At 36.0% G+C, this 23,349-nt stretch overlaps 1 protein-coding gene across 4 annotated transcripts in view; it reads right to left on the reverse strand.

The window, feature by feature from the left end:
- Positions 1-7,425: 7,425 nt before the first annotated feature.
- Positions 7,426-23,349, reverse strand: part of mol (dual oxidase maturation factor 1 mol) — a 101,266-nt gene continuing 85,342 nt past the window's right edge. For 3 of the 4 annotated variants that reach the window (XM_069827269.1, XM_069827271.1, XM_069827270.1), the window contains exons 6-9: positions 16,264-16,475; positions 12,035-12,248; positions 7,815-8,066; positions 7,426-7,701 (exon numbers count right to left, since the gene is read on the reverse strand). In XM_069827269.1, the coding sequence (XP_069683370.1) occupies positions 7,659-7,701; positions 7,815-8,066; positions 12,035-12,248; positions 16,264-16,475 (721 nt within the window). In that variant the 3' untranslated portion in view covers positions 7,426-7,658. The remainder of the gene's footprint in view (positions 7,702-7,814; positions 8,067-12,034; positions 12,249-16,263; positions 16,476-23,349) is intronic. The other variant, XM_069827272.1, reaches the window with a different exon arrangement.

Raw genomic sequence — 23,349 nt, forward strand, 5'->3', positions numbered from 1 at the left:
AAGATTTATTCTATGCAAAATTTTGATAGGACCGATATTTAATGAGATAAATGGGTTTCAAAATTACAATAACAACGCCATCTAAGGCAGTGTAATGAAATAAAAAACAAATGACTTCGTCTATAAGGGGCCTTGGACAACAACAATCGAGAGCTATGAAACATAGCCTACAGAGAATGTTTCTGTGTTTGTATGAAGTAATGTCGGAAGCTAAATTAACCGATTTGTACAATTAATTATTAATTCACCATTGGAAAGTGTAGTTTCTCTAGATGGACATAATGCTATAATGTTATTGCAGTAACTTCTGAGTGAATCGAGGACAGATAAGATTAAAATAGCTTCTTATGCACAGAAAAGTTGATAGGCTATTCTGTACATTCGTTTCTTGTATTTCCTAAAATAATTTTTATGACCGAATGAGTTGTCTCTGGATCAAAATGATCGCATTTTAATATTTTAAATACAATTTAAATTAACATAATAAACGATTTATCCTTCTATCAAACACGAATGTTCCCTGGATCAAATGTCCTATTTTAATTATGTAATTACTTTATATTTATTTCTAACGGGTGCAGTGGAGCGCACGGGTATGGCTAGTAAATAAATAAGTGAAAAACAACAAACCATAGGAAATTTCAGGCTACAATCTTGGAGATCCAGCATGGGATCAAGGCTACACCTTAACATAGTTACAGCTTTGGAAGAGAAGAAAACAATAGTACGTTTCTGACAAAAAGAGATTTATGTTCAATTTTTTTAAAATATATTACAGTCTGTTACATTTACACATTTGTAACTGTGTCTGTGAGGAGAATTCATTTCTCATACACCCAGCGGCGAGGCATCAGTTTAAAAGTAGAGGATTCTGTGGAATCAAAAATTAGTAATATCATTACGTAGATTATTCGTCTGACAGACGTAACTGTAGGTTCCCAGCTGTCCAAGTCTCTCACTCATATAAGTGCACTCCTATGTGATGACGTAATATATGTTGAACATGGAATAGGCCACAAAAGCAAATAAAAAACAAAGGAGAAGAGTTCGATCCAGTGCTGTGGATTGAGCCTCGGTATAGCTCAGTCGTAGAGCACCCAGTGCATAGAACTGGAGGTCCTGGGTTCGATTCCCGATGTCAGAGCGAATTTTTCTTTGTTATTAATAATAAATATATAAAGTTGTTGTAATTCTATGTTTTAAAATTGGGAAACAATCCAAGATTAGTACGTTGGGGATTCTCTTCAGTCCAGTTTGTTGAACACAGAAGTTTAACTTATTTTCAACATGTGTATATTGCTGTTTCTATCTTGAAGTATTGCTTTCTTGTAATTGAGAGTCTCGAAATTGAGGTACATCATCCTTTTTGAGTACATTTTAACACTTTTAAAAACTTTATGTTTTAATTAAATGAAATGATGTGGAGCACCTTCTTCGAACATAAGAAAGGTTATAAGCAGAGTCGATATTCATGCACAATGAAACGAAAAAAAAAAAAAAAAAAAAAAAGACAGTAAAAATATGCACTATCAAAATAGAGTTCTACAGTATGTTACAACTAGAAGCTCATGTGTTTATCTGAAGCACATTCCTGAACACAAAAAATGATTTTTCTACGTCACAAGAAGTAAGAGGTGCATACTTAACTGAAAAAATTTGAGACAAAGTGAGGTCGAATTCTAAGATTTTGCATTTCCGCATGACCATTACCCCATCAGGAATGGAACCCGCAACCTTCCGACTTTGCAGCATTACACTTTAACCACAACCCTATCGCGCGCCCCAAAATACATAAGTACCTAGGCTACATCTTTGTTACAATGAACTAATCAGAAATCTCTTTCCCTCAATCCATTTTGACACGAGATCTCTTCTTGCAGTTCTAGCAGGAGCTAAAGCAACACTCCACAATTCGACACAAAAGTATAGGCCTACTAAAGCATGCTGCTTCTGGCTCCAATGTAACAAAGTGAAAATTCAGTGGAAAGCCCAAAGATAGACTAGTCCGGTAGGATGACATGAAAACTATATTACTGGCATTACTAAGATGTACCGAAGTATATAATATGATATTTCTGTGCAGGAATTCTGCATTGCCATGTGGTAGATAGATAGATAGATAGATAGATATTTATTAGCCTTAGGAAATACAATGATTTCATGGCATCGTCAGAGTGAATACATAATAAATATGCGGTTACATACATGTTTTTCCGACATACAAGATGTCTACAATAATATACAAATAATATACAATCAATACATTCAGTAATGAAGTCAATTCTCGACAGTTTTCTTCAGACCATTACTTGTACAAGGTTCTTGGTTTCCTTATCTTCTTGGGCAGTCTCACCCCAGACATGAATCAGATAGAAAAGAAGAGCAGTAAACACAAAAGGAGATACTAACTACTGTAAGCTAAATTTGGAGTGCTAAACTAAGATACTCATTGACAGTAAAAGGCATGTGGAAAAGTAAAATATGTTTCACTGACTTTTTAAATCTAGCATAGCTAAGGGCTTTAGTTTCAACAGGGAGTTTGTTGTAAAGTCTTATCCCTGTATGTGATAAGCTATTGAGACTCTTGGATAACCTATGATGATTAAAATGTAAATTATTGCATGTTCTTGTGCTGTAGTTGTGATAATCAGAGTTTATTTTAAAACTATCATAATTTTGGTGGATGAAACAGACTGTTTCAAGAATGTAAATACAAGGTAGGGGCAAAATATCAAACTCTTTGAATATTTTTTTACTATCCGAGCGAATAGGTACTTTCTTTATAATTTTCAATATTCTCTTTTGCAGTCTAAACACTTGTGCAAGTTTTGATGATGACCCCCAGATAATTATCCCATATGATAATACAGAGTGAACATAGCCAAAGTAAACCGCTCTAAGTAGTTCCTTGGGAGTTATATTGGTTAGGACACGGAAAGCATAACACAAACGACTTAGTTTATCAGTTAAGAACTGAATATGACTTTCCCACGTGAGGTTGGAATCAATCCATATCCCTAAAAATTTTGTACAATCGACGTCCTTTATTCCAGTATTATTAAGTAGTATTTCAATGGAGTCATGTAGTTGTTTCTGACTGAAATACATACAAACGGTTTTACTGACATTCAGTTTTAGTCTATTGCTAGCTAACCACTGTTCTAGTTGTCTTGAGGTTTCATTTATTTTCTCCTGTAAATTATTTTTATCAAGAGCATTGAAAACAATATTGGTGTCATCTGCAAAGAGAACGGTTTTAGCTTGTGTTATCCTTGAGGGAAGGTCGTTTATATACAGGAGAAATAGAATTGGGCCAAGTATGGAACCCTGGGGCACCCCGCTTTTCATGATAGTGGGATATGATTTCATTGAGCCTATTTCAACAAATTGTTGCCTTGCACTTAGGTAAGAAACAAACCAACTTTTAGCTAACCCCCTTATGCCAAACCATTGTAGTTTCTGGATCAGTATCATGTGGTCAACTGTGTCAAATGCTTTGCTCAGGTCCAGGAATAGCCCAACTGTTTGATTCTTGTTGTCTTTTGAATTTAGAATAAATTCCGTGAAAGTGAATATGGCGTTATTAATTCCTTTGCCTTTTTGAAATCCAAATTGAGCATTAGATAGTGCACCATTGCAATCTAAAAACCGAACTAATCTATTATACATAACTTTTTCAAGGATTTTGGAGAATGTAGATAATAGAGATACCGGCCTATAGTTGTTAATATTTTGTTTATCTCCCTTCTTAAATATAGGACATACTTTTGCGAGTTTGAATTGTTCGGGAAATTTACCACTAATTAAAGATGAATTGCAGATGTTTACTAGTGGAGCTACTAGTAGTACGGCACATTTCTTTACAATACCATCCGGAATGTCATCAGGTCCACAGGAAAGATTATTTTTTAGTTTTTTTATTATATCGAGAATTTCATCTGCAGTCACGGGAGATAGAAATATGGTGTTTACATTTCCTGTTCCATGTAAGGTTGTTTCCTGACTACCTGTTACCTGGTTATTAGGATTGTCTGCTACATTTGCAAAAAATTTATTAAAAATTTCAGCTATTTCGAAGGAATTTTGAATTGTTTGACCATTATGTATTATTGAAAAGTCTTGATTTGAGACTTTGGTATTTTTACAAGTTTCTTTCTTTACAACTTCCCATATAGCTTTACCTCTGTTCTGTGCTTTCATAATGAATTCTCCATTGAATTTCAGTTTAGCTGCATGTATAACTTTCTTTAATATGCTGGTATATGCTGGTTCCGGTATCGAAACTAGAATCTGGTGTGGCTTAGTGGATAAAGCATCAGCACGTAGACCTGAAAACCTGGGTTTGAGACCTGGTACCAGAGAGAATTTTTCTGTGTTCTACCCATTCTTCAACATATTACTGGTAGCTTTCTTTTGTTTTTTTCCTCAATAGACAAATAACGTGGAAATAGCAGTTTCTATAAAGCAACATTCATAAAAGGCACTATTATGCAAGTTAAAATAACATGCACTGAAACCAGAAAAAAGAACATAACATGCAATATGTTGTTGTTTTCTAATGCCAGGTGTTTGACAATAAAGTCATTTGACCTCTTGCACTCCAATATTTTTCAAAGATATTATCATGGTCAGCCACTGAAGCACAGATTTTGAGTTGTTCCGAATCCATTTCTTGGTTTGAGTTGCACAATGGGCAGTTAGGGGACTGATATATTCCAATTCTATGCAGATGTTTGGCCAAACATTCATGGCCTGTTGCCAATCTAAATGCAGCTACAGACGATTTTCGTGGTAAATCGGGAATTAACTGTGGATTTTGATGCAGAGAGTTCCATTTTTTCCCTTGGGATTGAGTTATCAAATTTTGTTTGTTGAAGTCTAAGTATGTAGATTTAATAAATCTCTTCACAGAGTAATACGTAGATTTAGTAACAGGTCTGTAAGTAGCAGTGCTGCCCTTCTTTGCTAAAGCATCCGCATTCTCGTTTACCAGGATTCCACAATGGGATGGTATCCATTGGAATACAATTCTTTTATTGAGTGATAATAATTGAGAGAGCATTTTAGTTATTTCTGCTGTTTGAGATGAAGGTATGTGTTTAGAGACGATTGATAGAATAGCTGCTTTGGAGTCTGACAATATAACTTCATTCCTAAATTTATTGATGTGGCATAGAAGATTTCTGAGACATTCACTTATTGCAATGATTTCACCATCAAAACTTGTTGTTCCATATCCAAGAGATCTATAAAGTGAGAAGAGACAGCACGTAACACCTGCACCGGCACCTTGTTCTCTGGAGATCAAGGATCCGTCGGTGTATAAATGAAGCCAGTTTTGTGGAGGGTACCTAATATCAATTGTCTCTAAAGACAATTGTTTCAGCATTTCAGTGTTTACTTCTGATTTCAGTATTTCTTCTGCTAAATTTAGATTATATTCTATATTTAATAGAGTTAAAGGGTTCGGTTTAATTTGTAAGTTTTCTTTTAAATTCGGGATATTGATTTTCTGTTTTAATTCTTGGACAATGGATATGAAACTTTTTTGAGTTTTCAATTTACAAAGACTGTATGAATGCCAATTGTTACCTGGTAATCTGATAAGTTTTTCATATTGAATATAAAAGTCTAAATACGTGCTATTAAATCTTCAAAATATACATGATGACTGAATTTACTACCAAAAAAGGCCAAAACATGCATTTGCACGGGAATTCGGGCTCTAATTATAAGAGAATTTGAAGGGTTGATATGAAATTCATAGTAGGTTGCATGCAGCCTTGTGATTGGAAAATTAGAGAGCCACGATAAGTGGTGAACCCTGGTCCAAGAAAGTCAACAGCGCTCCTATCCTGGCTGATAGTTCACAGTTGACTACCAGGTGGTCATTTCATTAAGATCTGCCCTATTTCAACATTTTATCCCAAAAACGTTTCTAATATGCACAGTTGTTATTGATTTGGTTTACCGATGTACTGGCACTCAGGTCCTCGGCAAGGACTACAGGTACAGCCACCAGAATTAGTAGCGTAACAGTACACTTACCCTGTTATAGATGCCGATCCTTTTGTCCCACACATGTGGAATATCGCTGAAACATGTTCTCGTTCACTCTCCCCAGTTCATCCATCGAAATTCTTGTAATATGCAAGTCATTGTTGTCTTTCGGTTTTGATGTGCACTGTACGTGGATTAGATTCATGCACGTTGGCAAATGTGGAACCCTTTCTTTCAGAGAGTGTTGACAAGGTTGCGTTTCTTGCAGATGGTACAGACAATTGTTGTCTTTCGGTTTTGATGTGCACTGTACGTGGATTAGATTCATGCACGTTGGCAAATGTGGAACCCTTTCTTTCAGAGAGTGTTGACAAGGTTGCGTTTCTTGCAGATGGTACAGACATGCAGTCTGCTGATCTAATTTTTTAGTGATTTTTGTGGTGAATGTTCGAAATGAGAGCTAATGTCATCTAATCTAGCCTCTGTTAAAACTGGTCTGTTTCTAGGACGATTTTTGTTTAACACCGATCCCTTGTTCTTTAATTCATTCACTGACTGATGTCAGCTTGGTAGCAAGTGTTGCAACGTTAATCAATTCAGAAACTCATAACAAATGTTCAAAATGTACTCCTCTTGCTTCCTCTTCTTCTTTTCTTGTAGTAAACAAGTCTCCTTGGCAACACATAGCCACAGTCTAGTATATACAGTCGCGAAGCTCAATACGTAGTAAATATGCAAACATTAGATAGTTGCTCACCACTAGGATCGCTAATATCGCCTCATTACAGGCAATGCAAAATAGTACCGTCACAGTCTATTGTTTCTAGCACCCTCAAAACTCAAGCTTCGTGACTGTATATAGTAGACTGTGACATAGCCATGTAGGATACAATGGGTGCATCAGCAGACTTGTATCGATAACATCATTCGATTATGCAAATCTAGTCTTTCAGGTGAAGCTCCCTGTAAAGCAGATTTGAATAATTTTAAGAGAAAAATTGTTCCGGGGCCGGATATCGATCCCGGGACCTCAGGTTGAACGTACCAGCGCTCTTACCAACTGAGCTACCCGGGAACTCCACCAGACACCGTCTCAACAAAGGGAAAAGTTTGTCAAAGTATTTCTGAAACACCCTGTATATTCCTAACATAAGATTTGATTTTGACGACACAGTCTTGTACCTGTTTTGCTAGTTTATGAGCATTATCGTTCCCATTTGTGCCATACTTCCGAAAGAAAACCAAACACAAGGTATCACACTGGTATCTAGTCTCAAGAACTGAGGGAATTTAAGAAAAATTGATCAGTGCAGCTAACCTAATTCTGGAGAAGCAGAATGTTACCATTAGGTGGTTCAGATTCTAAACAGCCCAAGTGCAGATCAAATTTTACACTTGACTCGTCGATAACTATGAAATACAGGCTAATTAATGGTAAGAATGTATTTATCGTAAAGTAATGGAATGTACACAGACTATCAATACATCACAATCACTCACTGACGTTGCAAATAGGAACACCAAGTTATACACATTAAAATTAACAAAAACATTTAAGTATTCACATTAATAATAATAATAATAATAATAATAATTGCAATAATAAAATAATACTAATGCTGAAGTAATAAGATACACAGACTCGAAGCTGCAGCTCACTACCACATTGAGACTTCGCGCGGGTTCTCGGCAGCCGTCCTCCTGCAACCAAACATTGCATCAACTATTCAGCGTCCATCAACACTGAAACTCGTTGCAGTCATTCAGAAATAAAGTGACAGAACAAGAAGGCCATGCTGGCATGCACAAGCTACCTGGATGGGGACACGGCAGGGTCGCTGTGGACGGGGGGCAGGGTCTCCCGGTTGAGCCCCATGATCGATCCTGTGCACGAGCTGGACTGAGAGTCCTGTGAGGTGCTCCGGTGGAACTCTTTGTTGAAGCGGCCCCCTCCCGCCAAGGTTCGCGAGAACGGGTAGCGCCATGGTGACTTGGGGGGGTCCATCTCGAAGCCCTCGTTAATCACGCCCTGGCGCTCGTCCAGGCGTTCGCGCTTCGACAGGCGTCTGGGGAGACACAGGAAGATTCACAGTGAATAGATTGGCAGCACTGCTGACTGGAGAATCAACTGCTCAAAGACGACAACACGATGCTGATCAGCTGACTCGAATACCGATTGCATATTAGCATATTAAGTGCACTCAACTACGATAGATGCACATTGATGTATTTGAATCACAAGTCACTTATTTTAATACATTCATTATAATTTGTAATTCTGCATTGTCTGTGACCATTAGCACTTATCAAAGACCCGTCTCCTTTGCTCACACTTGGCCGTTTACTGGTACTCTCAGGCTTTGATGAGTTTTCAGAGGGTAAGACTCTGCGCAGTCTACCGCTGTGAAGTAATGGTTAGCACATCTGGCTATGAAATGATCAGGCCCAGGTTCAAATCCTGGTTGGGTTTTTTTTTTCTTTTTCAAGGGTTTCCCTCAACCAATTGAAGCAGAAATGCTGGGTAACTTTCTTCGTTGGACCATTTTGCCATCATTAATTCACATATCATCATCCATACCATAGCTCGGGTTCAGTTCATGGTGCGGCTACCCAATCATTCACAGGATAGAAGTGGTAAGCACAATAAGTCTCAGGCTGCAGTGCAAGCCTTCGGGTTCCTCTTCTGTACAAGAGAAAAAAAAAAAACCTAGAGCATCCAAGAAGGGTATATGCAACCAGAGGAGGTTGAGAAAGTAAGTTCGTTGCCATGGCAACCCAACTATAACTGACACGTTAGGTATCAGCCATCATTTTCGTGTCAGATAATGTTCTGAACATAACACTGGAATTTCTTCAGTTTTCTTCACCTGTTTGAAGTCAGATTTGTTGACATCAGTTCACCAGTTGTCTTTAATGTTAGCACGTTGTATTTCTATGGTGGTAATTTTTATTGTGTGATGTGTGTAACATTACAGGTACCGGTAGTTATTTTGTGAATTTTACTGCAATGAATCCAACGAATGCTTTAGTGTGTTCCTTACTCCAGACACCTTTTCCTCTATGGAAAGACAACAAAAGTGATGTTTCACTATGAAACTGTAATCGTGAACAATATTACAAGAGCATTTCGCAGACATGAGTCTTCTTTAGAAATATAAAGAATTCTGTCGGGCTCAAAGAGCTGGAAAAAACTCCAATAAAATTGCAGATGCACATAGAGAAAGCTCACGACTGCATTTTGATATAGATAGTACAAATATTAAGGTAAGTATTATTTTAATTGATAAAGTAAAGTAGTAAACTAGTTTCTGTATGACATGCTTCCTCCATACGGTTCCTTCTCGCCCTCTGGGATACAATATTAATTTTCCAATCATGGATATGATTCCTTGTCTTTATTATTATTATTATTATTATTATTATTATTATTATTATTATTATTATCATCATCATCATCATCATCATCATGACCACCATCTTTATCGGTATGTTATTATTATCATCATTATCATTATATTATCATATTACTGTTATTATTAGGTATCATTATCTTTACCGATATGTTATTATTACTATTACTATTATTATTATTATTATTATTATTATTATTATTATTATTTATAAATGATATAAGTAAGAGAATAAGTTCTAGCTGCCTTTTATTTGCGGATGATCTCAAAATCTTTCGTAAAATTAATAGTTCGGCTGATTGTCAAATTCTTCAAAATGACATTAATTCAATTTTACAATGGTCTGTTGAAAATGGAATGAAAATTAATCAATCCAAAACTTTTGTTATTTCCTTCTCACGGAAAACTATTTCCCAAAAATTTAATTATTCTCTTAGTAATGTCGTAATTACTAAGAGAGATTGTATTAGAGATCTTGGTGTTCTACTTGATTCAAAATTATATTTTCATGATCATGTGCAATATATTTATACCCATTCATTAAGAATGCTTGGTCTAATTAGGTCTATAACTTATTCTTTTTCTACTCCTATGTGTTTATTAATTTTATACTATACATTGGTTAGATCCAAGCTTGAATATGCATCTGTTGTATGGAACTCCATTACTTCCACTGACTCGGCTAAATTGGAGAATATTCAAAGAAAATTTATTTCCCTGTGTTCTTATAGATTTTTACCAAATTTCGATTATAACTATGAGACTAATTGCGAATATTTCAATTCCGGTAGTTTGTTCACCAGACGTCAGGATCTTGATTATTTATTTTTTTGTAAAGTCATTAAGGGTGATATTGATTGTGAATCTTTCATAAGCAATATCAGTCTTCGTATTCCTGCTAAGGGTTTAAGATTTCATAAATTGTTTTATAATAGGAATTCTAAATCTCTGTCTCCGGTCTGCAGATGTATTAAATATGCTAATTTGCATGGATTGAACTTGGATCCATTTAATGTGTAGTATATACTTTTCGAGTTTTATGTCAGTTTTATTATTTATGCCATTGTTAGATATGTATCATACTATTCTCGTCATTTGCATAACTTACAATATTAATTATATGATTCCTGTCTTCATTTATATGGTTTCATTAATTCATTTATAATACATTTTATTTAATTGCCATCATTTTAATTATCTCACTGAACTAATTTTAATAATATTATTTGTGCTGTTTATTTTGTTGCATTTTGGTCAATTGAGTAATGTATACTATTATATTGATTGTATTTTCATCTCATTGCCATTTTCTATCATTCATTCTCATCATCATTTGTTGTTTTGTTTCGTTTTGTACCTGTGCTAAACTGTAATTGGCCTTGTGCTGTTGTTTCGCACATTAATATTCTAAATAAATAAAAAATAAATTTATTATTATTATTATTATTATTATTATTATTATTATTATTATCATCATCATCATCATGACCATCTTTATCGGTATGTTATTATTATCATATTACTGTTATTATCAATATTATCTTTACCGATATGTTATTATTACTACTACTATTATCATTATTATCATCATCATAATAATAATTATCATTATCGTTATTACTACCATTATTATTATTATTATTATTACTATTAAAAATTCTGAATTTATAATAATAATAATCATCATCATCATCTTCTTCTTAGTGTTGTTGTCGTCATTGCTCTTTTACATTCTCGATCAAGGTATGTTGCATGTTTGTCCAAGATCCAATTCAGGTTTGTTGGTTTTCATTGGCTCACTTTTATCTGATTTTTGTGTCTTGTTTCTCAGTAAAGTCTGCGATCCATTCCAGATTGCTTTCTCGAATCAGTCCTGAAGAACTGTAATTTTCTTTTAGAACACATTCCCATGGATATAAACATTTCAAATAACATGATACCTTGTACTTCCCAAATATTTTGCTTCTTTTGATATTTCTTGACAGGTTTTGTGCCAACTTTGGTGATGTGTAATCAGGCTGATCCCATTATAATTAGCATTTTAGTTTTTACACATATTTGGATCAATTATTATTATTATTATTATTATTATTATTATTATTATTATTATTATTATTATTATTACTGTTGTTTTTGTTGTTGGAAACCAGTTTATGCTCTACACAAGATCTTGATGTGACTTATTGCTTCAGCCTGGCACTCAGATGTTGAGGCTACATTGCAAATAGTGTGATTGCTGTCAACTGTGTAAGTGAAATGAATGTGATGCTTCGTGCTCCTTGACTGCATTGTATCCGCAAACACGCTCTCTTGGTGAACTACATCTTAGTGATCTGCTGTTGCAAAGTTTTTCCAGTTATTGCTGATCATGGCTGTTGGGAATTCTAATGTCTACTCAAATTGCATGTTATGAAGTGGATATTAAGGATATCATAATAGACAGCAAACGCTACATTGTCACAGATACTAACTACACACTTGCGTCGTGCAAGCAGACATGTTGTTAGTAGCAGATGAGGTTTCTCAAACTACTCACTCGCACACTGATAGTTCAGAACTGTAGGAAGAAAATACTAACAGCACAGGAAGAACTGTGACTCGTGAGTCTTGTGCACTCAACTCACCTGAGCAGTCGTGAACCCAGACCCGCAGTGGGAGGTTCCTCCAAGCGGTTTGCCGGTGTCTTCTTCTTGTTGTTCCTCGTATCGTGACTCTCTTCAATGATGATGTGGCGGTCGTACGGTGTGTCGTAGTCCACCTCCAGTATCGTGGAGAAGCGGTGTGGGTAGATGAGGTCCACCACAGCAATCACTAGCCCTGCACTCAGACACAGCACCCCTGCGACAGAGAGCGTGCTGCCTGAGTGGAGAATTACAGAAGCTGAAGTAATAAATTTCACTCCATGTAGGTCAGATCCTCTGAACAGAATTCACAAGAATGGCAGAAAATTATATATATATATATATATATATATATATATATATATATATATATATATATATATATATAAAGGTATCCCCATCACATGCCATGAAGGCACTTGGGGGCATGGAGGTAGAGCGCCATGCTTTCCATGACCTCGGCACTAGAATGGGGTGGTGTGGTTGGCACCATGCTCTGACCGCCTTTTACCCCCGGGAAAGACCCGGTACTCAATATCTATATATATAATTTGAACTGGTAATGGAAATTACAGGAAAACAGCTGGACGGATTTTAATAAATGACCCCTCATTTTGAAGCTTGGAATTCAAAGTTTTTCGGAAAAATAGTCGTTTTCAGTGTAATGTCAATTTTTAAACATAATTTTCCTATTTTCCAAAATCCATCTGTCGTCAGTTTTGAGAACTAGCTAATAGCATTCACAGCCGACTTGATATTTCCTTCGCTTTTTTTGTAAAGGAGAAGCGAAGCGAGCATCAAGTCGGCCGTGTGGCATTTCAGAATAAAACAAAACACACACTACAGTAAACAATATTACCCGAAGGCCATGATCTGCAAGAATGCTGACATATTTGGAGCTCAAATTAAATTGGTAATTACAAACTTAACTTACTAAAAATAATTTACAGGTTCGATTCTGTGGTGTGTAACTTTCTGGGTACAGCTGTGTATTGGATATTAAAAACTACAAAACTTGAGGTGGTTTGATGGCATTATTACCATTAGAAATGAAATATTATTGTAGTTAATGCCATGATGTGACTATTTTTCATTAATTATACATATTAATGCTGTATTGATGATATGAAAGTGAAACGTTTTGGGGTTATATAAGTAGATGTAGAGAATAACTTAAATTAGATTTTAATTTCTATGTTTTACTGAGTGGCGGCTATATGTTACTGAAAGCTATAAAACTTACGTAAGATAATAATATTATTAAAAATCAAATATTTTTATAGTTATTAATCAAGTGGGGTTGGGTCTTTTTCATATATTTAATGGCGGTGTGATGTAGATATTTATATGCGTGGTTCTCTTCAGTATTGGCTCGAGAGAGAGAGTATCTTTCATTGTTAAGGAAGCACATAACTTTCCAAATGTCTGGTATTCTTCATTGAAAATAAATCTGAAAAATGTTTATTTCAACGTCTAATGAACTTAGTTTGCAGCATTTGCTGCACTAGCCACTAGTTATATATATATATTGAAAGTCCGAGTATATATATTTCAAAACTTTTCAGTCTAAATAACTATTTTCTTAAATTTAATTTAAATTAAACAAAAAACACGTGAATTTAGATATTGAGGGGGAAGTTTAAAATCAGTGCTAATTGCATTCTACCTGGGTAGGTTTCACCTCCTCCCAACCCAGATTTAAAAGTTCAAATGACGCCCCTCTATTTTCATACTTAAATATGAAATCGCTGATTAAAAACTCTTACTGAGAGTTTCAGAACTATGCTATGAACTGAAGTTCATTAATATGTCATTTCATCCTTTTAAAATTTCTAGACTATCAGATCACAATACGGTCATGAACAATCTAGAAGTGTGTAGTGAAGTCAAAGGTGCCGCCTCTGGGAAAGTGTGCACAGAGAGTTCCCAATAGGACGACAAATTTTGTATTTTGTCTTTTAATGTTGGCCTTTGTGGACAGTGGATGAAGGAAAATTAAGGAAGTTAGCATACGCATAAAGACACTATCCATTACCACAATGATATAGACAAAACATGCCCACGGGAACCATGGCAAAATGATGGAAACCGTCGGCAGCCTTTGATGAGTAGTAGTAAACAGTGGCGGCTGATTGACTGAGGCAAGTGAGGCCAGGCCTCAGTCACTTGGCTTAACTGAAATCAAATTTTGTGTTTTTTTTATAATGTATTAGTTATTTGAATGAAGCATATATCGCTGTAGAAGCATTTGAAAACTTTGTGATGTATATAGACCTGTTTTGCAGTAAAATTTGTTCCTGAGGCCAGAATCGCTCGTGCCGGGTCTGGCTTAAGCATTACCAGTCTTTTCGCGGGCTTTGAGTTTGCGCTTAAAACGTTGTAGCTGAGGCACAATTCGGCTGGCCTGGTCAGATTTCACTCGTCCCATCCATGGGCCGGCCTCAAGAGTAGAGTGGGGTGGGAATAGCAGTGGTGACTTGTCTTCCTAACTAGGCCATAAATAACAAAATTCTAGCTCTTTGGCAGGCAGAGACCCACTCTATTCTCTCCCTTATGTCTTAGTTTATGACATAAGCGAGGGTGTTCTACTATTGTACTTCGTAGTACAGTAGTGAATCTGGGGCCAATGTTATGTATTTCGGGAAAATATAAACAGAAACAAATGAGAGAAATAATGCTGCAGTTAATTCATTGTTAGAGTGTCCTTTTTCGAGGAGAAATAATACTGAAATAAAGGAAGTTTTAAATAAAGAGAGAGACTACCGAGATACCTACGACATCGCTGACAATTTTTCTGACAGATAATCTTAAAACGCGAGTTTCTATTGCATCCTGGTATGGGCAACATAAATGGTTAAGTGGTAATGTGATGCAAAAGTAAACTTCTCTTGGCCTTGTTTGTTGCTGTCAAAGGGGGAAAAAAAAATAAATAAAAAGAAAGAAAGGGGAATTTCAACACATATGGGTTGCTTCATCACACTGAAACTCAGAGCATAACAGCTTATTTGGTGAGTGAAATTATTTTTCATTAATACAGAGGTGTGAAAATTATTAGAATAATCTTAATTTTAAAGGTTTTTAATAGTTCCTTCACAAATATTAATTGAATTGATGAATATTGGTATATAATATTACTATACTGATGTAGGATATATTTACTACTAACAATGCCGGAAAGCATTGTTGTACATTGGTATTTTTCTTATTTTACAATTGTTATGGGAATTCAGAAATTATTATATTATTATGTTGGCGGAATTGGAAACATAGAAAATTAATTTAGAAATGCTTTAAACAAATTGTTCTTTGCGTTTACATTGTTGTGAAGGTTCAAATGAACGTATACATCTGTTTTGTGCATATCATTTTTTATGTTTCCAATTCCGACATAATATAATAATTTCTGAATTCCCATAAAAATTGTAAAATAAGAAAAATACCAATGTACAACAATGCTTTCCGGCATTGTTAGTAGTAAATATATCCTACATCAGTATAGTAATATATACCAATATTCATCAATTCAATGAATATTTGTGAAGGAACTATTAAAAAAACCTTTAAAATTAAGATTATTCTAATAATTTTCACACCTCTGTAGTAATAATAATAGACTAATAATAATAATAATAATAATAATAATAATAATAATAATAATAATAATAATAATAATAATAACAATAATACAGTAATAATGATATTAATAATATAATAACAATAATAATTAATATCATAAACAAACACTTCCTATCGGAGGCACTTAAACTAGTTGCATCTGGCCTCACCGAGGATTTCGATCACCGGCCACTACTGGTAGTAAACTGTGGAATCTGTATCGGTGCGGTGCGGCAAGTAGCTAAGCAACACGTGGAAATCCTGTGTGATGGCTGATTGTTTGAAAGGACAGAAACGAAGACTTAATATGAAGAGCTCGAATGAATTACAAGTAATGCATGCTGATGGCCGGCAACTCGAGTGGCAATGTGTTTATTTAATGTAGTACAGCAAGTTTTGAATATGTTACATTTATGACATAAATGACGCATTTTTACGCGTTATGTGGACATTATTTTTTAAGCGTAACTTTCCAACCCTGTCTGTTACCACTATTCTCAGTTAAAGTTAAGGGAGACATTTCGGTTATAGTGAACTTCATATAGTCCTAAGTTAACAGTAGGATGAGAGGAGTGTATGTTCAGTGGAGCCTCATTCCGGCGTTGCAGACGACTCACCCGCTATCATGACGAGCCAGAAGCACCAGCCGAGGCGGAACATGAGGGCGCTGCCCTCGAAGCGCACCACGAGCGGCGTGGGCGGGATGAGCAGGAAGTACACGAGGTCCGTGGCCAGCAGGAGGGCGCCCGTCAGCATCATGGTGTAGGCGCCGTAGCGGGGCACCACCACCAGCAGCAGGTTCATCAGCGCCCACGTGGCGAACGCCGCCCTGCAACACAGGTTAGTGCGAATGCCTTATGAGGAGGAAAGGAAATAAATTAGCGATTCATTTCTTTCCACAGGATTTTATAATCTTTAAATTTATGAGTACGGAAAAGAAAATAAAGAAGTTGAATACATATAACATCGAATTTCAGTTCACGATTCAACTAGGTTCATATTGAATAATAGTAATATACGTTACAAGAGCGGTATGTTGACGTTTTCATGGTCGAGGAAAAGACTGAAAAAGCGAAACGTAGTTGAGCTTTTTTAATTTCCGAGAACATGAAAACAAACATACCGCTTGTGTATCGTACATTATTTTGTGCGAAGATCGTTTATTACATACCGGAAAGACGAATTTCTAATTAGTTGCAATGAAATCTCCATGTTGGTTTCTGTTTAATGACGGCAACTTCGGAAAACAAAAATATCTTTCTTCAACATTGTTGCTATAAAATGTTTTCTGTGTTTACTATACTCCAGCAGGCCATGATATACGTCTGTCTTTTTTTCCCCCCAGTCTATAAATGCGAACTTAAAACAAACGGTAAGGTTATATAATGATTTATTTTTCATTTTAATATTTTAACAATATTATTTATATAACATATTGCAGTAATAACATCGGCATCTGGAATCTTGTTGATTTTTTCACGGCTTCCTTAATGTTACTTGTATCAGGAATGCAATAAGTTTCGTGGAGTAGTAGACTTTACTTAATTTTTGCAAATATTTAAAAACAATAATTAATATTGCAATTTAGGTGAAATTGCAGTGGTAAGTTTCCAATTTATAATTATTACTATGTTAAACGTCTCTAAAAATAATATGTTAAAAGCCTAAAGCAGTAAAATGAATATGGCGCTTAAGCGGTAAGAAGAGGGAAATTGTTATGTTTGTTACGTTGGGAATAGTGAATGTGGTATTTTACACTTACCGCGTATTGGTTTTGTGCGGAAAACAAGCAAATACGCACGATCTCGCACAAAGATCTGTTTCACTGATATGTCAGAGAAAAAGCGTTTTGCTGAAGTCTGGGTACGGGCATTGTTGTCGCTGTTACTCGTGCACATCTGCCTCTTGCTGCTTCAGAATTTGATATTACATTTTCAAAAATCCAAATTTTGAGCTTCGTTTTACGTAAAATATTGCCTTCCACAAAATTCCTTGGTGAGTTTAAAACCGCTGTTCACAACAATGCCAAGAAGAAATATCTCGTTGAGAAGCCTTGAAATTGAATTACCGATTATACTAAATATGCTACAATGGATAATGATAAACTTATGAGGAAGAAATGTACCTATTTTATATTGGGATTTATATGATACAGGTAAATTTGTATATTGTGTACTAAATAAAAGTACTTTGATTATTAAAAAATAGGTTATTTTTACTACATCTTTTAATGCAAGGAAGTTAATGTGTGTACTTTTGTCCCTTTTTAATTTCGCACATTTTAAATGTGAAAGTGTCCCTGATTTTCTCTTTTAAAGAATGAGAACCCTACTATCCGTTATCCGTGTGCCAACGTATAACGATTTCTCATAAACAGCTACAAAGATTCTATTTACGAGTCAGAAATAATTATAATAGAACATCATAATTCGTATTTATTTTTAACAGAATGGTGATTGAGTGCAAGTGATGTTTTCATTGCGTAAAGTAAAACTTGCCTGTAAAGCGCCTGATTTTCATAAGTGAGGATTACTTTTACTGTTACTTATTGACTGTAAGTAGACAAGCTCATACTATATAGTTTGGGTAAAATTCGGAGCAGACTGAGAGTTGAGGCAACAAATATCTGGGACTTCGGAAAAGAAATCTGAAACTAATTTGGCGGATGAAATCCGTTTAACAAAATCTGAAAGAGGCCATGATAAAATAATATATAATTATGTTCACAAGACACAGAGGAAATCGGCAATGCGTTGTCCGGCAGTGTCGTCAGAGACCCTCTGCACATACAAATCACACTGCAGGCCAGAGAACGTATCCAGAACGTGAAGGTATAGGCGGGGACTTCCCAAGAACCAATGTCCACCATTCTTCAAAATGAGTTGGAGCGGATTACAGGTGAAGTCAATATGAAACTACCAAAGAAAACAGTTAAGTTGAAGAATGGACAGGAACATAGAGAGATTGGAAGGAGGTCTTTGTCCTGCCAAAAAGAAGCAGAAGTGCGTTGACATAGACAGACGAATTTTACGTACAGTTGAAAAATACCCGCAATGCACGGCAGAGGGCACCTAAGAGCTGTAGGCCACAACCTGGCAGGAAATGTTTGAAACCAACTGAAATTTACAGATTTTGAAACCAATTTTTTTAATTCACATAATAAAGAGTTCTTTTAGCAATCATGATTTAATTCTTGTACCTCTGTGTCGAATTATGACAAATTGTACCTGTCACGAATTGTCCCGAACCGGATATTGAGAAGTTTCTGTGATTGAGATTTTTGTAGCTATTGTTTTGTTTTTATTGTCAGCAACAGAAACATTAAATGGAAAACACAATATGTTTAACCACTACCAACACATAGTACCTCGTACGCTATCATTGTCTGAGGATAGCCATTTGTCGCTGAGTTAGGCCTGGGTTTTTCTGAACCGACGTGCGAGGCGGGCGGAGTTACGCAATAATAGACCAACCGACAATTTGAACAAAAAATGAGATATTTGCACAGATCTGTTGATGGCAGGCTAATTTAACTCGGAAAAAGTCAAGAATGAGATATCTGAATTTTGCTGCTATTTGTAAGCAAAAATTCGTTTATTGCATAATAGTAATATGCGTTACAAGAGCGGTATGTTGAAGTTTTCATGTTCGAGGAAAAGTTTGAAAAAGCGAAACGTAGTTGAGCTTTTTTCATTTCCGAGAATTGAAAGAAAACATACCGCTCGTGTATCGTACATTATTTTGTGCGAAGATCGTTCATTACATACCTGAAAGAGGAATTTCTAATTAGTTGCAATGAAATCTCCATGTTGGTTTCTGTTTAATGATGGCAACTTCGGAAAACAAAAATGTCTTTCTTCAACATTGTTGCTATAAAATGTTTTCTGTGTTTACTATACTCCAGCAGGCCATGATATACGTCTGTCTTCCCCCCCCCCCAGTCTATAAATGCGAACTTAAAACAAACGGTAAGGTTATGTAATGATTTATTTTTCATTTTAATATTTTAACAATATTATTTATATAACATATTGCAGTAATAACATCGGCATTTGGAACCTTATTGATTTTTTCACGGCTTCCTTAATGTTACATGCATCACGAATACAGTAACTTTAGTGGAGTTGTAGAGTTTACTTAATTTTTGCAAATATTTAAAAACAATAATTAACATTGCAATTTAGGTGAAATTGCAGTGGTAAGTTTCCAATTTATAATTATTACTATATTGAACGTCTCTAAGAATAATATGTTAAAAGCCTAAAGCAGTAAAATCAATATTTCACTTAAGCGGTAAGAAGAGGGAAATTGTTATGTGTGTTAGGTTGGGAATACTGAATGTGGAATTTTAGACTTACCGCGGATTGGTTTTGTGCGGAAAACAAGCAAATACGCACGATCTCGCACAAAATTAATTTATTTTGCTTTGAAAAATTAATTCAACTGTTGGTCTCATAACAAATTGGTTAGCCCTTTTTAGTATTATTTGTGCTATTTTTTTTTTGTAATAGTATGAATGTTATAGTACTTCTTGCATAAAATTATTTACAAAAAAAAAAAAAAAAAAAAAAACATTTATTTCAGTGGGCAATATCTCGAAACAGGTTTTTGGCGCTTGGTGTCTTATTGCGAACTCCGCCCAATTATGATACCCAGTTTGTAAGAAGTTCAAACATCCAAGAAATACCACCGTGACGGCGAAATGCAGCAAGGATGTGGCTGAGGGTACAAGGATTAAAAAATCACGTGTGTAGGAAATTCCCAGACGTAGTTTAAAAGCTTCAGCACAGCTCTGGGATTTGTTATCAGTGTCTTTGTTAATAACATTATTTTTAATTCGTCAATGCTGTTAATAACATTATTTTTAATTCGTCAATGCGAAGTGTGTACTGCGCAACGCCCGCCCACAAGCGTCGACTGCGCTGAATCAGAGCGTGGATAAGGCCAGCGCAGCCTCTCACCGCACGGGTCACCGGAAATGTAGCACGCAGGACGTACTTTCCCTCCCAGGCTTCAGGGACTCCATCGCTCAATGAATGGGTGGTCCCGAGTTTGACTCCGTCGGGACTCGTCACAGTGACCTGGTTGCACACCGCGAGCCTAGATCCGAGTCGCAATGCCGAGAAAAACCTGGCGTTTTGCAAGAAATTTATGTTGTGGTACGAGCAAGCAGGTCCAGGGAGCAGCGGACAGCTCTTCGTTTAGATAGGTCCTCAACTACTGCTTTCTGAACATACCTACTAAGCCATGAAAACATATTTTTCTGCAGAATCCCAAGCCTGGATCAAAATTTTAGGATATATTTTTACGACATGCCGCTAGATGGTGTGCAAATCCAAGAAAGGGAGCGCAAAGTCAATTTTCAGCATCAGTCCTGTACAAATGTAGACTAACACTAAAATTCCGGAACGAAAAGTTACATTTGTTCGGGTCAAATTTCTGCATATTTAAAGGACAAAATTAAAATTCTTTCAATCATTTATTATCATATTTATTTATTACACTTGCTCACATTCTGGGAGCCTGTCCTCATGGAGAACTACTGAGGAATGGTCGTCACCACAAGATTCGATCCCTCCTAGCATCGGCCCTACGAGGAAAAAACTACCAAGTAGAGGAGGAGGTCCATGGTTTGTCCACAAATGGATCTACAAGGCGCATTGACATCATCGCTATCCGACAAGATCAACAAGCAGATTCATAATTGACCCAACTGTAAGGATGGAAACGTACGAAAATCAACTTACTGAGGTACATCAGGAAAAATGCGACATATACGACCCCACTATACCATATTATAAGGAAAAATATCATCTAACGTCGATCGAAGTTATTGGATTGGGGGTAGAGGGACCACGACAAAAAGATTCGCGCATTTTTGATCTAGGACAAACTCTTGTCACTGAAGTATCTCTGTCTGCAGTGAAGGGATCTATAAAAATCCTAAGGAACCATCTCTACAGTTATATAGATTGATCTCTTTGCTATGGCGATCTGCTCACTTAAGTTGGGTCTTGCAACCAGTGCTAAATAGACGACTGTGATCACCCAATAGCTAATAGATACTAGGAAATTTTATGTTTCTTCTGGAATTAATTAATGATGTTTTGTTTAGTCTTTTGCAATTGTTTCTAATTGTGCTATTTCTCATTGTTTTTCTTCTCCATTCTTTTCTTTTTTTCCCCCCATAATAACAAACATTTTTTGGTAAGCTTTGTCTTCTAGGCAGCCTTCACTTGGAGGAAGCTGAATAAAATTTATTCGAAATAAAAAATACTGCTCTCTTAAATTGACTAACAAGCATTCCCATGCGGGCAGATAAAAAGGATATACCCATTTGCAGTGTGAATAAATACACATACATACATATTTTCTTCTTCCACAATGTTAATAATGTCAAAACAAGTGCTTATACAAATTTTGGCCACTCGAACGCAATTACGAGGACCCCCCAGAAAATTAGTTTCCCTGGCGCCGTTTACAGAAAGAAAACACAATTTCATGGAAGTTTTTATTTGAATAGATACAGATATTGTTGAACTACGAGTATTTTTCAACATATTCTCCACCGGAAATGAGACATTTGTCATACCGTGGGATCAACTTTTGTATCCCTGTGTCGTAGAAGTCAGCCGCCTGGGATCGGAACCAGTGTGTGTCAGCCGTCTTCACCTCTCTGTTGATCCCACGGTGTGAGCAATGTCTCAATTCGGATGGGGAAAATGTTGAAAAATAGCTAAACAATTGCTGTTACTGTTCCAAAAAAATCTTTCCATGAGATAATGTTTTCTTTCTGTAAACGGCCCTAGGGAACTTACTTTCTGGGGAGCTCTCGTAATTGTACTCTAGTGGCCAGAGTTTGTTAGTTTTGGCATTATTAACTGGGGGAAAAAAAAAACGTTTTTTTTTGTGAGTATATTGGGAATTAAATCAATGGATTTTCCAAAACATGTTATGAAATGTTTAGTATAAAACAATTTTTGTCTCGAAAAGGAAGTGAAAAGCAGGAAAATTGTATTAAACTTTTTTGTTTGAAATATCTCAAAGAATATCCCCCTGAAACTAATGACGTCACTTCCTGTTTAGCCTGTAGTTGTAAAATATTTTTGAATAACATTGGAGTCCCGTATCGGCCGATGTGTTAGCACCTGCACTCATTGCTGGCGCAATGAAAGTGTCTCCGCGTGGGTGGCGCGGACCGCATTCCAGCGCGCTGATTGCTGACCCGTGACGAGATGCATGCTGCACACTCCGGCCCTCCCTCTCGCTCATGTACGCACTTGCCGTTTAAGACTTCGTCACCTCGAAAAATGGGCAGACATGGCACCGAAGATCAATTTATAGGACATCTAGTCCACTGGCCTCCTTGTACAAATTCTGCAATTCATATTGATTTCATCTTTCGTAGCGGATTCAAAAATGGGTACTCAAATTTCCTAGCTAATTGATGATGAAAAATGAAAAACAATTACACATACGAGTATTTCGAAAGCATTTAGTATCTATCGCTAGCAATAAAAGTCACTTCTGTTGTGTTTCAATTGACACCACGATTCGAAAGTGAGTAATAAAAATGTCTTAATTGATCATGAAAAATGAAAAACAATTACATATATTTCCGAAGCATTTAGTATCTATCGCTAGCAGTAAAAGCCACTTCTGTTGTATGTTTCAGTTGATACCACGATTCGAAAGTGAGTAGT

This window comes from Periplaneta americana, chromosome 6 (genome assembly GCF_040183065.1).
Source record: "Periplaneta americana isolate PAMFEO1 chromosome 6, P.americana_PAMFEO1_priV1, whole genome shotgun sequence".
Lineage (NCBI taxonomy): Eukaryota > Metazoa > Arthropoda > Insecta > Blattodea > Blattidae > Periplaneta > Periplaneta americana.